At 43.9% G+C, this 12811-nt stretch overlaps 2 protein-coding genes across 5 annotated transcripts in view; both read right to left on the minus strand.

Moving 5' to 3' along the window:
* The window catches only part of LOC129704789 (protein disulfide isomerase Creld1-like), a 31589-nt gene extending 28390 nt beyond the window's left edge, over nucleotides 1–3199 (minus strand). The window contains exon 1 of one of the 2 annotated variants that reach the window (XM_055648135.1): nucleotides 2988–3199. The gene's annotated coding sequence lies outside the window, so the exon portion shown is untranslated. The remainder of the gene's footprint in view (nucleotides 1–2987) is intronic. The other variant, XM_055648136.1, reaches the window with a different exon arrangement.
* Nucleotides 3200–3931: 732 nt separating this feature from the next.
* Nucleotides 3932–12811, minus strand: part of LOC129704790 (interleukin-17 receptor C-like) — a 61914-nt gene continuing 53034 nt past the window's right edge. For all 3 annotated transcript variants that reach the window (XM_055648138.1, XM_055648140.1, XM_055648139.1), the window contains exons 18-19: nucleotides 11188–11232; nucleotides 3932–8633 (exon numbers count right to left, since the gene is read on the minus strand). In XM_055648138.1, coding sequence (XP_055504113.1) covers nucleotides 7942–8633; nucleotides 11188–11232 — 737 coding nt within the window. In that variant the 3' untranslated portion in view covers nucleotides 3932–7941. The remainder of the gene's footprint in view (nucleotides 8634–11187; nucleotides 11233–12811) is intronic.

Raw genomic sequence — 12811 nt, forward strand, 5'->3', positions numbered from 1 at the left:
AGTCCTTGATGTCTCATCTCTCGCAGCACTCTGGGGAACCGGAATGAGGGCAAAGGACAGTTTGATTGGCTGGTGCTTCGACTACCAGCATCACCACATTGTGGCTGATTTTTCAGGATTTGCATTGCAGGGAGAGATTGAAAATTCTACAAAGTGCTGGTGGGCGAATTTGAGCATTTCAGGGACTCCATCTTCGGTACCTTCTTGTACAATGGAAGTGACACTGATAAGTTGTATCACTGCAGGTGATTGGGTACTTGCACCAGTGCTCTGTTTGATGTTTCAAGCAAGAATGAAAGTGATAGAGCTTTTCTGCCAGCGGTCCATCACGGGTCGTGACATGTGTGGCACAGGAACTGTAGCAGCTGCTGGTGTACACCGAAGATAGACACAAAATGCTGGAGTAAGCCAGCAGGACAGGCAGCATCTCTGGGGAGAAGGAATGGGTGACGTTTTGGGTCGAGACTCTTCTTCAGACTGAGAGTCAGGGGAGAGGGAGACAGAGATATGGAAGGGTAAGGTGTGTAAATGAGAGATGAAAGGGGACGAAGTTCAGACTGGAGAGCAGAAGGAATCACAGAGGGGGAGCAACGGGAGAAGGTGCTACAGAATTCTCGTTGGGGAAAGGAGAACTTCTTCAAAGAAAGCATGCCTTGAGGAGATTGTGCAGTGGAGCAGACAAAATGTGTAGGAAGGAACTGCCGATGCTGGCTTACACCAAAGATAGACACAAAATGCTGGAGTAACTCAGCGGGACAGGCAGCACCTCTGAGAGAAGGAATGGTGACGTTTCGGTCAAGCCCCTTCTTGAGTTACTCTAGGATTTTGTTTTACAGAGGGTGATGAGTGCCTGCAATGCACAGCCTGGGTTTGTGATGGAGGCAGACACAATAATGGCATTTAAGTGAATTTTTGAATAGGCACATGTAAATGCAGGGAATCAAGAGATATGGTTCATGTTCAGGCAGATAAGAGCTGGTTTCAAGTTCAAGTGAGTTTATTGTCATGTGTCCCTGATAGGACAAGGAAATTCTTGCTTTGCTTCATCACACAGAACATAGTAGGCATTTACTACAAAACAGATCAGCGTGTCCATATACCATTATATAAATATATACACACATGAATAAATAAACTGATAAAGTGCAAATAACAGATAATGGGTTATTAATGATCAGAATTTTGTCCGAGCCAGGTTTAATAGCCTGATCTGTGGGGAATTTAAACCTGGTCGTTGCAGTCTTCAGGCTCCTGTACCTTCTACCAGAAGGTAGCAGGGAGATGAGTGTGTGGCCAGGACGGCGTGGGTCCTTGATGATACTGCCAGCCTTTTTGAGGCAGCGACTGTGATAAATCCCCTCGATGGAAGGAAAGAGCTGATGGACTGGGCAGTGTTTACTACTTTTTGTAATCTTTTCCTCTCCAGGGCGCTCAAGTTGCCAAACCAAGCCACGATGCAACCGGTCAGCATGCTCTCTGCTGTGCACCTGTAGAAGTTAGGAATATTTCCTTGCCAAACCTGACTCTCCGTAATCTTCTCAGGAAGTAGAGGCGCTGATGTGCTTCCTTGATAATTGCATTAGTGTTCTCGGACCAGGAAAGATCTTCAGAGATGTGCACGCCCAGGAATTTGAAGCTCTTGACCCTTTCAACCATTAACCCATTGATATAAACGGGACTGTGGGTCCCCATCCTACTCCTTCCAAATTCCACAATCAGTTCCTTGGTTTTGCTGGTGTTCAGGACCAGGTTATTGTGCTGGCACCATATGGACAATTGCTCGATCTTTCTTCTATACTCCGACTCATCCCCATCAGTGATACGTCCCACAATAGTGGTGTCGTCAGCGAACTTGATGATGGAGTTCGCACTGTGACCGGCTACGCAGTCATGAGTGTAGAGTGAGTACAGCAGGGAGCTGAGCACGCAGCCTTGAGGTGCTCCCATGCTGATTGATATCAAGGCTGACACATTTCCACCAATACCAACCAATTCAACCATGCTCTGCACAGGCATTGTGGGCTGAATGGACAGTGCTGTGCTGTTCTATATTAATGTTCTTAAAACCGAGCATAAACATGAAATATTAAAGAATACCCCTGCCTACTTTATAACTAGTAAACAATGCAGAAAACACGCTTGTGGTTTGTAGGAAAACTCAAAAGTTCTTTGCAACTCTGTGAAGTTACCCCCCTCACCCACCCAGTTGCTATGCATGAATCACACCTGCCCAGTACTTTCAAAACTTGCCAAATGCAACCCATCTCGCTGCTAAACATAGTTCAACAGGTTCAAAGGGTGGCTGTTGTCATCAACCAGTCGGAAGGTGAGGGAAGGTGAGGAAGGGAGGGAAGGTGAGTGCATGAGTGAAGGAGGGGGGAGGAAGGTGAGTGGGTGGGTGAATAAGTGGCCGGGAGGGAAGGCGAGTGGGTGAGTGAGTGTGAGTGGTGAGTGAGTGGGTGAGTGAGTGGGTGGGTGGGTGAGTGGATGGGTGGGTGAGTGAGTGGGTGAGTGGGTGAATGAGTGAGTGAGTGGGTGGGTGAGTGGGTGAGTGAGTGGGTGGGTGAGTGAGTGGATGGGTGGGTGAGTGGGTGAGTGGGTGGGTGAGTGGATGGGTGGGTGGGTGGGTGGGTGGGTGGGTGAGTGAGTGAGTGGGTGGGTGGGTGGGTGAGTGAGTGAGTGAGTGAGTGGGTGAGTGAGTGGGTGGGTGGGTGGGTGGGTGGGTGAATGAGTGGGTGAATGAGTGGGTAATGAGTGGGTGAATGAGTGGGTGAGTGAGTGAGTGGGTGAGTGAGTGGATGGGTGGGTGAGTGGGTGAATGAATGAGTGGGTGGGTGGGTGAATGAGTGGGTGAGTGGGTGGGTGAATGAGTGGGTGAATGAGTGGGTGAGTGAGTCAGTCAGTGAGTCAGTGGGTGGGTTGGTGGCGATCCACGGGGAGAGGGTTGGAGGAGGTAGCTGAGCTGCATCGCTCCCTCTCTCACTCACCTGGTGGATGGGAGGAAGGCGGTGAGGCCGGGTCCGGGTCTGTGCGGCGGGGATGGGGATGGGGATGGGATGGCGCTCGCCCACGCCCACGCCCACTGCCGGCGGCGCTGCCCGTGCTCCCACACCGAGTTCACCACAAATCCTCAACCGTCCGGGTGTTTTTTTTGTAAATATTGAACAGCGTCTGCAAGGCCCGCGTTGGTGATCCCTGACCCCGCCGTCTGATTGGCCGCCGTGCCCCTACCCGGCCCCGCCCCCAGGAGGACAACCAACCGGCAGCGCCGCTCGCCTGGTGACGTCACCCCGGCGGACGGGGGCGCGCCTGGTGGCGTGAACGCGCGCTGGTGACGGGAACGCGCCCTGGTAACGGGAACGCGCCCAATCCATGTTGAAGCTGAAAAGTGGTTTAGGATGAAAGATGTTAACTCGAAGTAAAACCAGCAGCGGTCTCCATGGAGTTTGTACGTTCTCCCTGCGATCGCGTGGGTTTTCTCCGGGTGCTCCGGTTTCCTCCCACACAAAAGACATGCAGGTTTGCAGGTTAATTGGCTTCTGTAAATTGTTCCTAGTGTGCTGGATAGTGCTAGTGGGCAGGGTGATCGCTGGTCGGCGCGGACATTGGTGGGTTGAGGGACCTGTTTCCAGGCTGTATCTCTAAAGTCTAAGGTAGAGAGACTAAGTAGGAGATGAGGAGGAATTTCTTTAGCCAAGTCACTGTGGAAGCCAAGTCAATGGGTATTTTTTAAAGCAGGGATTGAAAGGTTCTTGATTAGTAAGGGCATCAAAGGTTATGGGGAGATGTCAGGAGAATGGGGTTGATAGGGAAAAATGGTGGAGCAGACCTGATGGTCTGAATGGCCTAATTGCACTCCTATGTCTTATGGCCTTTTGTAAATTAAATGCACACACACATTACATCTACACACACAAGAATCATCAGCCACCCATGCAGTGTTTCCTGATGATGTGGTCTACCAATGCACTGCCCGTGCATTCTGAATCACAGCATCCAGTTTCCCAGCTATTGGAAATAAAATAATTGTGTGCATCTGGGAACATCACACAGACACCATGAGGTCAGAGAGATACAGCATGGAAGTAGGCCATTTGGCCCATCAGGTTCACAAAGAACATCAACTGCCCATTTACACTACTAATCATACATCTCTATCAATTCCACCACTCTCCTACACATTTGGGGGCAATTTACAGCAGTCAATGAATCTACATTTCTTTGGGAAGTGGGAGGAAACCAGAGTGCCCAGAAGAAACCCACACGGTCAAGGGAAGAATGTACAAACTCCACACAAACAACATGCATGGTCAGGACTGACCCCGGGTATCTGGCACTGTAAGACAGCAGCTCTACTAAATTGAGTCATCATCATAACATAGCATGGTCACAGATCCTAAATACAAAGCTTATGCATTCCATGCTGCTTTAAACTCCTGAAGCCTGTATTTTCCACATTAACATTAAACTCCCCTCCCCTCTCCAGCAGATCAGTTAAACTAATTGTCCTGTATTATCCAGGCTGCCTTTAAATACATGGGATCCAGTAGATCCCAAGCTGCCTTTAAACCTATGGAGCCCGACTACCATGCTTCCTTTAAACTCGCAGGGTCTATATCTTATGCATTCCTTTAAGCCTTAGGGACTCCTTTTTTCTCACATTATATTAAATTTAAAGGTGTGTGTCTTTCCAGGTGCCTTTAAACACACATGGCTTCTGTCTCTTCCATTCCATTGTACTCCTGGGACCCCCATCTTTTAAAAGTTCCCAGGGCTTTAAGCTTCCTTGAAACTGCACTCTACTGCCATCTACCGCACTCCCTGTTAACACATGGGCTTTATGTTTCTCACACTCTTTAAAATTGTGGGGCATCGATCCTCCTGCTACCTCAAGGGGATCTCCCATCCTACAGAATCACAAGGATATGCTTGTGCTTAATATCGTGCCCATTGCATCTGCTTAATATCGATCCTGTCCTATGAAACTCAAGAATGCGCACATTGGATGAATTTATCATTCCATGTTGACTCTCAGATGCTAATCTGGCATCTATCTGTTTTTCTTTAAAGGGTTGCAGCTTTAATTCCTTGTGAATTTGATCTCCCAGATCCATCTGCTCTTGAACCACTCAAACATTTGAAACATTCAGCCAAGTTTTATTTAACCCTCCTGTGAAATGTATAGATGTGAAAATTATATGGAGGCGCTGCAGAGGTTTGATGTGCTACTGACTAGCAATTAGCAGTGCACTCATCCTGCAATTGCAAGCAGGAAGGATCGTCACTTTCTCACAACCAATAGAGGTATAATAATCCAACATTTTATTTCACATTATCCAAGAAACACAATTGACATTTTTTTTTGTATTTGCAATGCAAACAAATGAGTTCATGAAAAACACCTCAGACTGAACAATTGATAGCTTTGTGCACTTACAAATCTGTCTGTCCAAGTCATAATTTTAATGTTATTGTAGTTCATTTTACCAAGTTAAAGTGCTACATAAATGCAAGTTATAGTAATTATTGCACTCTAGAATTTAGATTACCCGCAATTAGTGAAAGATTCTCTCAGTGTAAGCTGGAGAAACTGCTTATTTGGCACTTTAAGATTTTTATTATATAAATATAGAACACTCTTCTGTACAAAGGAATGAGAGAAATAAACAGATATACAGAATAATATAACATAACTAGTAAATGGAATAGGGTGAAACTTGTTCCAGTAAATACCTGATAAAAGGGATTTTTTGCAATTCTCAGCATTTGCTGCTTCAGTCCAGCTTTATATTTCCGAACAGTCTTTGAACTCAACCCTGTGCTTCTGAGCACCATTGAGAATGTATTGCAAGACTTTATAGCTGAGATAGCTGAATTATAATAGTTTTCTACAGCACAAAAGTATATCACTGCCAAAAAAAAATCTACCATCATTACTTGTGCTCTGACCGCCAATCTCTTGTTTAGTTCAGTTTAGAGATATAGCACGGAACAGACCCCTTTGCCCACTGAGCCTACACCGGCCAACGATACCTGCACACTAACTCTATCCTACCCACACTAAGGACAATTTACAATTTTACCAAGCCAAGTAGCTTACAAATCTGTATGTCTTTGGAGTGTGGGAGGAAACCAGCGCTCCCGGAGAAAACCCATGCAGGTCATGGGGAGAATGTACAAACTCCATAGAGCACCATAATCAGGATCAAACCCGGGTCTCTGACGTTGAAAGGCAGCAACTCTACAGCTACACCACCTTGCTGCTCCATGGTGCTGCATCTACACCTTTGGTTGATAACCATTTTTTCTCCCATTCCCATACTGACCTTTGCCTTTGGCCTCCTCCATTACCAGAGTGTGGCCAAGTGCAAACTGGAGGAACAGCACCTCATATTCCACTTGGGTGGGTTACAAACCAACAGTGTGAACATTGCATTCTCTAGCTTCAAGTAATATCCACTCTTTCTTCACCGTGCCTTCCTTCCCCACTCTGGTGCTCTCCCATTTCTTTGCCGTCACCCTGACAGTCATGCTGCTCATTTACCCTTGTATGTAATTCATATCCTGTACCCTTGCACCCAAATTCCTTCTTCCGGCGTTACATTTTGCTCCTTCTCTGCCCCCCATCTGACATCCTTTTGTCTCCTTTTCACTTCTAAGCTTTGTCACTTACCTATTTACCGATCACAATCCTCCTCACCCATTCCTTGCCAAGTTTTGTCCCATCCCTACCGCTTTTCCAACTTTCTCCCCTGCAATCCTATCAATCTGAAGAAAGGGTCCCGACCCAAAATGCCACCTGACCATCCCCTCCGCAGTTGCTGCCTGATTCGCTGAGTTCCTCCAGCATTCACTGTTTTTAACCATCCTTTTTCTTGTTCTGCTGATGTCGCACAACAGTTCTCAATGGTCAAGTGGAAGGCTGCAAGTAGTCAGGAGAGGGGTGGAGGAGACAATAGCAGTTCAGGAAAATCAGTGGAATAATCCTTGAACAAAAAATGTTGAACAAATGTGAACAAAGCACATTTTAGCTTAATTGGGTTCCATAAATCTCGAACAATAGTTGGTTTTCTGGAAAAAGTGGGTCATTATCAGCCAAAAGAAAGATAAACTGAAGCCAAATATGATTTGCCCATTTCCAACATCTCCTGTCCCTGTGACTGGTTTGTAATGAAATCTAAGAGCTAACAAAATAATTATACTGCATACAAAATATTTTTATATATTTACACTGATATATACACATAAAAGACTCTGGTCACAAAACAACCAGGTACTGGGGTTTGGTACCGATTCTCCTGCAAAAGATATTAGAAGAATTTTAGCTGCGAGTAAAGTTTTCCTGAGGTCTTTTTCAGTAATGCTGGATTGAACACCCTGAGATTTTGAGAGCAGTTTTGCATTAGTGTGTTTACAGATTACTTAATTTCAAAAACCTAGTAGACAGACAAACAATAAATCTTCATTTATCAAGAATATCAATACTATCATTTTTTTTAGTCCCTTCATTAAAGTGTCAAAACATTTTTAATATTGCATCGCAGTCAGGTTTTTGATTAAGTGTGAAGAAGGTTCCCAACCCAAACCATCACCTATCCATTTTCTTCAGAGATGCTGCCTGACCCGTTGAGTTACTCCAGCATTTGTGTCCATTTTAAGTTTTTGATTATGACTTTTTCAATCGATTGTTGCTCCAGAGTGTTTATCAAGAACATGTTTAAAACATGCCCGCTGCATAACCTTACCAAAAGAAAGGTAATCCATTTCAAAGTTACTGGAGCGCTGTCAACAGAATAAACTTGAGGTTGTTGTGCTGATGTAGTACAACTATTTCCCTTTGTCACAATCTTTCAATCCTGGCCATGACCCAGATTTTAACCAAAGCTATAAGTGACAGTGATAGATAGGACAGCGTGTCAAAGATGAATCATGAAGGGATCATCAAACTATTGAAAGATTTTTAATTTTTGTCGGTAAACGTATCAATGCAACTCTTTCATGTTGCTCTTTGGATATGTTCTCGAACTTCTTAAGTTCACGGAACCCAGTTGAGTGACTTTCTTCCCATATCCGGCACTCCTTGATGACATTGCTGAGGCGTTTGCTGATGTTTGATGGGCAGCCATGTTTTTTCTGGTCAGAAACACATTTGGCTGGTAACCCAATCTCTTGGAGGAACTCGGGAACTTGCGACGGCAAACTGTAGATGGGCACTTTCCTAAATATTTCTGGTATGCACGCCTTGTTCAACAGATCTTCAAAGTAAGCTACTACGTAGTTTCCAGAAACATTCCCCTTTGTGACATCAGGAAGTGCACAGTTCAAGGCGGCCATGAATCCATCATAGGGGTCAGATAGTGTTTCAGAATCTCCACTGGAATTTAGCCATGCGTTACATTTTACACTGGCCCCCTTGGAAAACAGAATGATGATTTTTCCACCATCTTCTACAATTTCAGCTTTTTGGGAATGGAACCATGGCAGGGTGCCTTGGATGCCGATTTCTTTACGTTTCCAGAGATCCACAATTACTTTGATATTTAGACCGTCCAGCAGAGATGCGAAAGTACCAACCAGCTTTTCAAACTGGCTGTGATCCACTGAGTACAGAAGAAGGATCTTCCTAGGCGAGCCTGGGAAAAGAAAAGCATCACAGCATTACGGCACACTGGACATTATAAATTGGAATCATTTAGTGCATCCTAGAGCATAGAACAGTACTGCAGTGGAACAGGCCCTTCGGCCCACAGTGGCCATGCCAAACTTGATGGCAAGAAAAACTAATCTCATCTGCCTGCACACGATCCAAATTCCACCATTCCCTTAATATCCATGTGCCTATCTAAAAGTGTCTTGAACGCCCCTATCCTACCTGTCTCCACCAGCAACCCTGGTAGCATGTTCCAGGCACCCATCACCCTCTGTGTAAAAAAACTTGCCCTGCACATCTCCTTTAAAATTTGCCACTCTTACCATATATGTATGCCATCTAGTCTTTGGTATTTCCACCCTGGGAAAATTGGTTCTGACTGTCAACCCTGTCTTACTTAGACTTAGTTCCGCCCACACTGTTGAATGCAGTGGGCAGCAAACATTCGCAATTCTGTTCGGGCATGTGCAACGTCTTCCACCCTCGATAGGTTAGCGTCCCGGGCTTCCAAATCCTTCTGGAATATTCGCCTTCATGTGAGTTTTGGTCAGCCTCTTTTCCTTCTTCCATCACGTGCCATGTCATTATTATCTTAGGTGCACGTCTGGTGACATTCTGAGTACACGTCCTGCAAATTTCATCCTGCGTACCTCTCTGTCATGGCTTGGAGGCTTTGTTGCAGTTTCCCAGTAGACCTCCTGTAGGAAGGACTACAGACTGGTAGCGCATGACTTTTAGCATCTTGGATATCCTGCAACTAGATCATATTGGCTGCATTGTTCTGATGCAACTTTATCAATTCGGGAGTTGATGCTGACCTCTACATCTCCAGCCACTGTGAACATGCTACCAAGATAGGCAAATCTTGTGGCATTTTCCACATGTTCCCCATTGATAATCAGTTGGTCTATTGGCTGCTGGTCTCCAGTCTGCATGGTCTTAGTCTTCTGGCAGCTGATCTTTAATCCATCCTTTGATGCATTCTTCGCCAGAGCGGTTGTCATCTCTTGAAGGGTGTGTCTGGATTCTGCTAGTAGTGCAATGTTATTGGCAAAATCTAGGTCTGTGAGGCGGCTTCCTGTTCTCCATAATATTCCAAAGTCAGGTTTGTTCATTGTCTTCCGCATGCCATAGTCGACCGTGACAATAAACAATAAGGGGGATAGAAGGCAACCTTGTCTTACCCCTGTGACAATGTCAAATAATTCTGTGTTTCCATGTTTCTGTGTCTAGGCCAACGTTAATGTCATTTAGAATGAATATAATAATTGTACTCTTTAGACCATTGATGTGTGGGTGTCGTGACCACTGCTGGTATGAGAGCATGTAAATTCCCATGATAAAATTTGATGAATAACCAAATAATATGCTTTTTGAGTTATGTAAACATTTTGTCCAGGCGCATAAAACCTCCTAATTATTCATCTGAAAGACATATGGGATATCTAATATCTATCCGAGAAAAAATAGCGCTTCGACCAACGTCACAGTCTGCATGTATTACTCCAAGGTCTCAGGCTAGATTAGATATTCAACTAAACACTGGAACATTAGAATAATAACTTAAAATTGTATATACTACCGACTGTACACGCCAGGTTTATAAAGTGGTCTGTAATAATGAAGGTTTACTGTATATATTATCTACGTGTATTGTATTTACAGGTCTGCTATGCCGTTGCAAGTAAGAATTTCCTTGTTCCATTGTCGGTACATATGACAATTTAACACTTTGGCACATGAGATGTTGTTGTGTTGGCACCTGTGAATGAAGCTCTCTTTTTGTGATCAGATTCACCCGATTTTCAAATGTTCTCTAATCCCTGGAAGCATTAAAATGACCCAAGAAATAAACATACTGTAATGTGCTCTTAACTGTATTTATATTTTCTGTACAAGTTGGAACATAGAATGGGGAATAGTCCTTCACAAATTAGATTTTAATTTATATAGAAAGGACTTCGATTGTTTCACTTTGGCAACCTACATATTCAGGCAGGTGAGTGGCTACAATAAATGACCGATTAGAGTAACTTATTGGCAAAAATAATCAAAGGAAATTGATGAGCATCGTTTGAGGGCATAAGGAGATAGGGAATGGATCTAATGGGATTGCTCTCTTGGGAACTGGCATGCACGACGGAGGCCTGAGGATAGGACTGGAGAGGTCGGTGCACCGACTGATAGATTAGATGGACACGTGAAGTAAGGACGTCGCTACCGAGGGAAGGAACGAAGGTGGATATCTAATATTAGGGGCGGGTAAAACAATGGCCGCCGGCGCGGGGAGGGCTCTCCTTACGGGGGAGGGGGGTAAACCAATGGACAATGGGGACCTGGCATCATGGGGGGGGGGGGGGGGGGGGGGGGGGGAGGTATTTGTAACTTTATAAGCACCCTTCATGGGCGACTATTGCATACCTTGGGAAGGTAAGCAAGCAAAGAATTTCACTGTGACTTGGCCCACGTGACAATAAGGCATTCATTCATTCAGTTAAATGGCCTCTTTCTGTATCGTGATGAGCTTAAAAGTTTACCTGTAGGTGTTGTATTATAATCCCACTTAATCACCTCTGTGCAACCTGCAGGAAAAGTCCAGATACCAAATTAATGTGGCAGGTACAAATGTATCAATAAATACCGAATGTCGGCATACTTCATTGGGGTTAGAAAATTAAACATGAAGTCATATTATTCACACAACAATAACCATTGGTTGGAGTTACTGAAGCTGGGAGATGACAATACTATGTACGGCGTGGTTGGGCTAACAAATAGTTAAGAACAGAAGACAAAATAGATGAGCCACTAATTTCATCAATATAAAATAAGATAAAGAGATTAAGAGAAATGAAACACAAATACTATAAACTAAAGATAAGATCAAAAACAGATGTATGCTGAACAAAGCAAACAATGGGGTTGGGGAAAAATACAATAAAATATGATGGGGTCAGGATCATTTCCTGTATTGCTTTCCTTCTAATATATAACCATCTGTTTATAGCTGCTTCTCAAACTGCAAGTTTGTCCTTTCTGACAGTTAACCTTCATCATGTTCAAACACCATTGACATTCACTTAAATGGTTTACATTCTATATTGTGGATTAATTTGCCTTTTGGTTAGACTAGTATAGGAGATAGCAATTTATCCTGTATTGGCCGGCTCAATTGTAATCATGTATAGTCTTTCTGCTAACTGGATAGCATGCACCAAAAAGCTTTTCATTGTACCTTGGTACACTTCACAATAAACAAACTAATCTAGAATGTTTAAGAAGGAACTGCAGATGCTGGAAAATTGAAGATAGACAAAAATGCTGGAGAAACTCAGCGGGTGAGGCAGCATCTATGGAGCGAAGGAAATAGGTAACGTTTCGGGCCAAAACCCTTCTTCAGAAACTAATCTAGAATATTTTGTTTACAGATAATTGACCGTGATGCTCTGAGCAAAGATGCTGTAAATAAAGGTCTGGAGATATGCAACTCTTGAAAGTGCATCTAGTTGTACATTCCACTTATTCTTAAATATGTTCATTCATTTATATTTCATAACTAGTTGATGCCCCCAAACAGTGTACAATAACATACCTATGCAGTGAAGCTACTGTTGTACCGGAGGGAATGCTACAGCCAATTTGCATAGTTGCCATAAACATGAAATGTTAAACATTTCATTTAGTGAAAGGCCTGGGTAGAGTGATGTAGAGAGGTTGTTTGCACTAGTGGGAGAGTCTAGGACCAGAGGCCATAGTCTCAGAATAAAAGGACATACCTTTAGAAAGGAATATATATATATATATATAATGGTGATAAACAAAGGTAACAGTTCTGCACATACTAAGCAATTTCCTGAGGTCAAAACAAAATGGTGTTTTTATGTACATCAAGGTTAGATGAAGGATGATTAGATTTCAAGGTACACACGTAGTTTAATTCTTATATTTAAGTAATAGGTTCTGTACTTATTTTCCTTCACATATATACATTGCTATATTTAAGAGGGAGTTAGATGTGGCCCTTCTGGCTAAGGGGATCAGGGGGTATGGAGAGAAGGCAGGTACGGGATACTGAGTTGGATGATCAGCCATGATCATATTGAATGGCGGTGCAGGCTCGAAGGGCCGAATGGCCTACTCCTGCACCTAATTTCTATGTTT

This window comes from Leucoraja erinacea, chromosome 16, assembly GCF_028641065.1.
Source record: "Leucoraja erinacea ecotype New England chromosome 16, Leri_hhj_1, whole genome shotgun sequence".
NCBI classification, from domain to species: Eukaryota; Metazoa; Chordata; class Chondrichthyes; order Rajiformes; family Rajidae; genus Leucoraja; species Leucoraja erinaceus.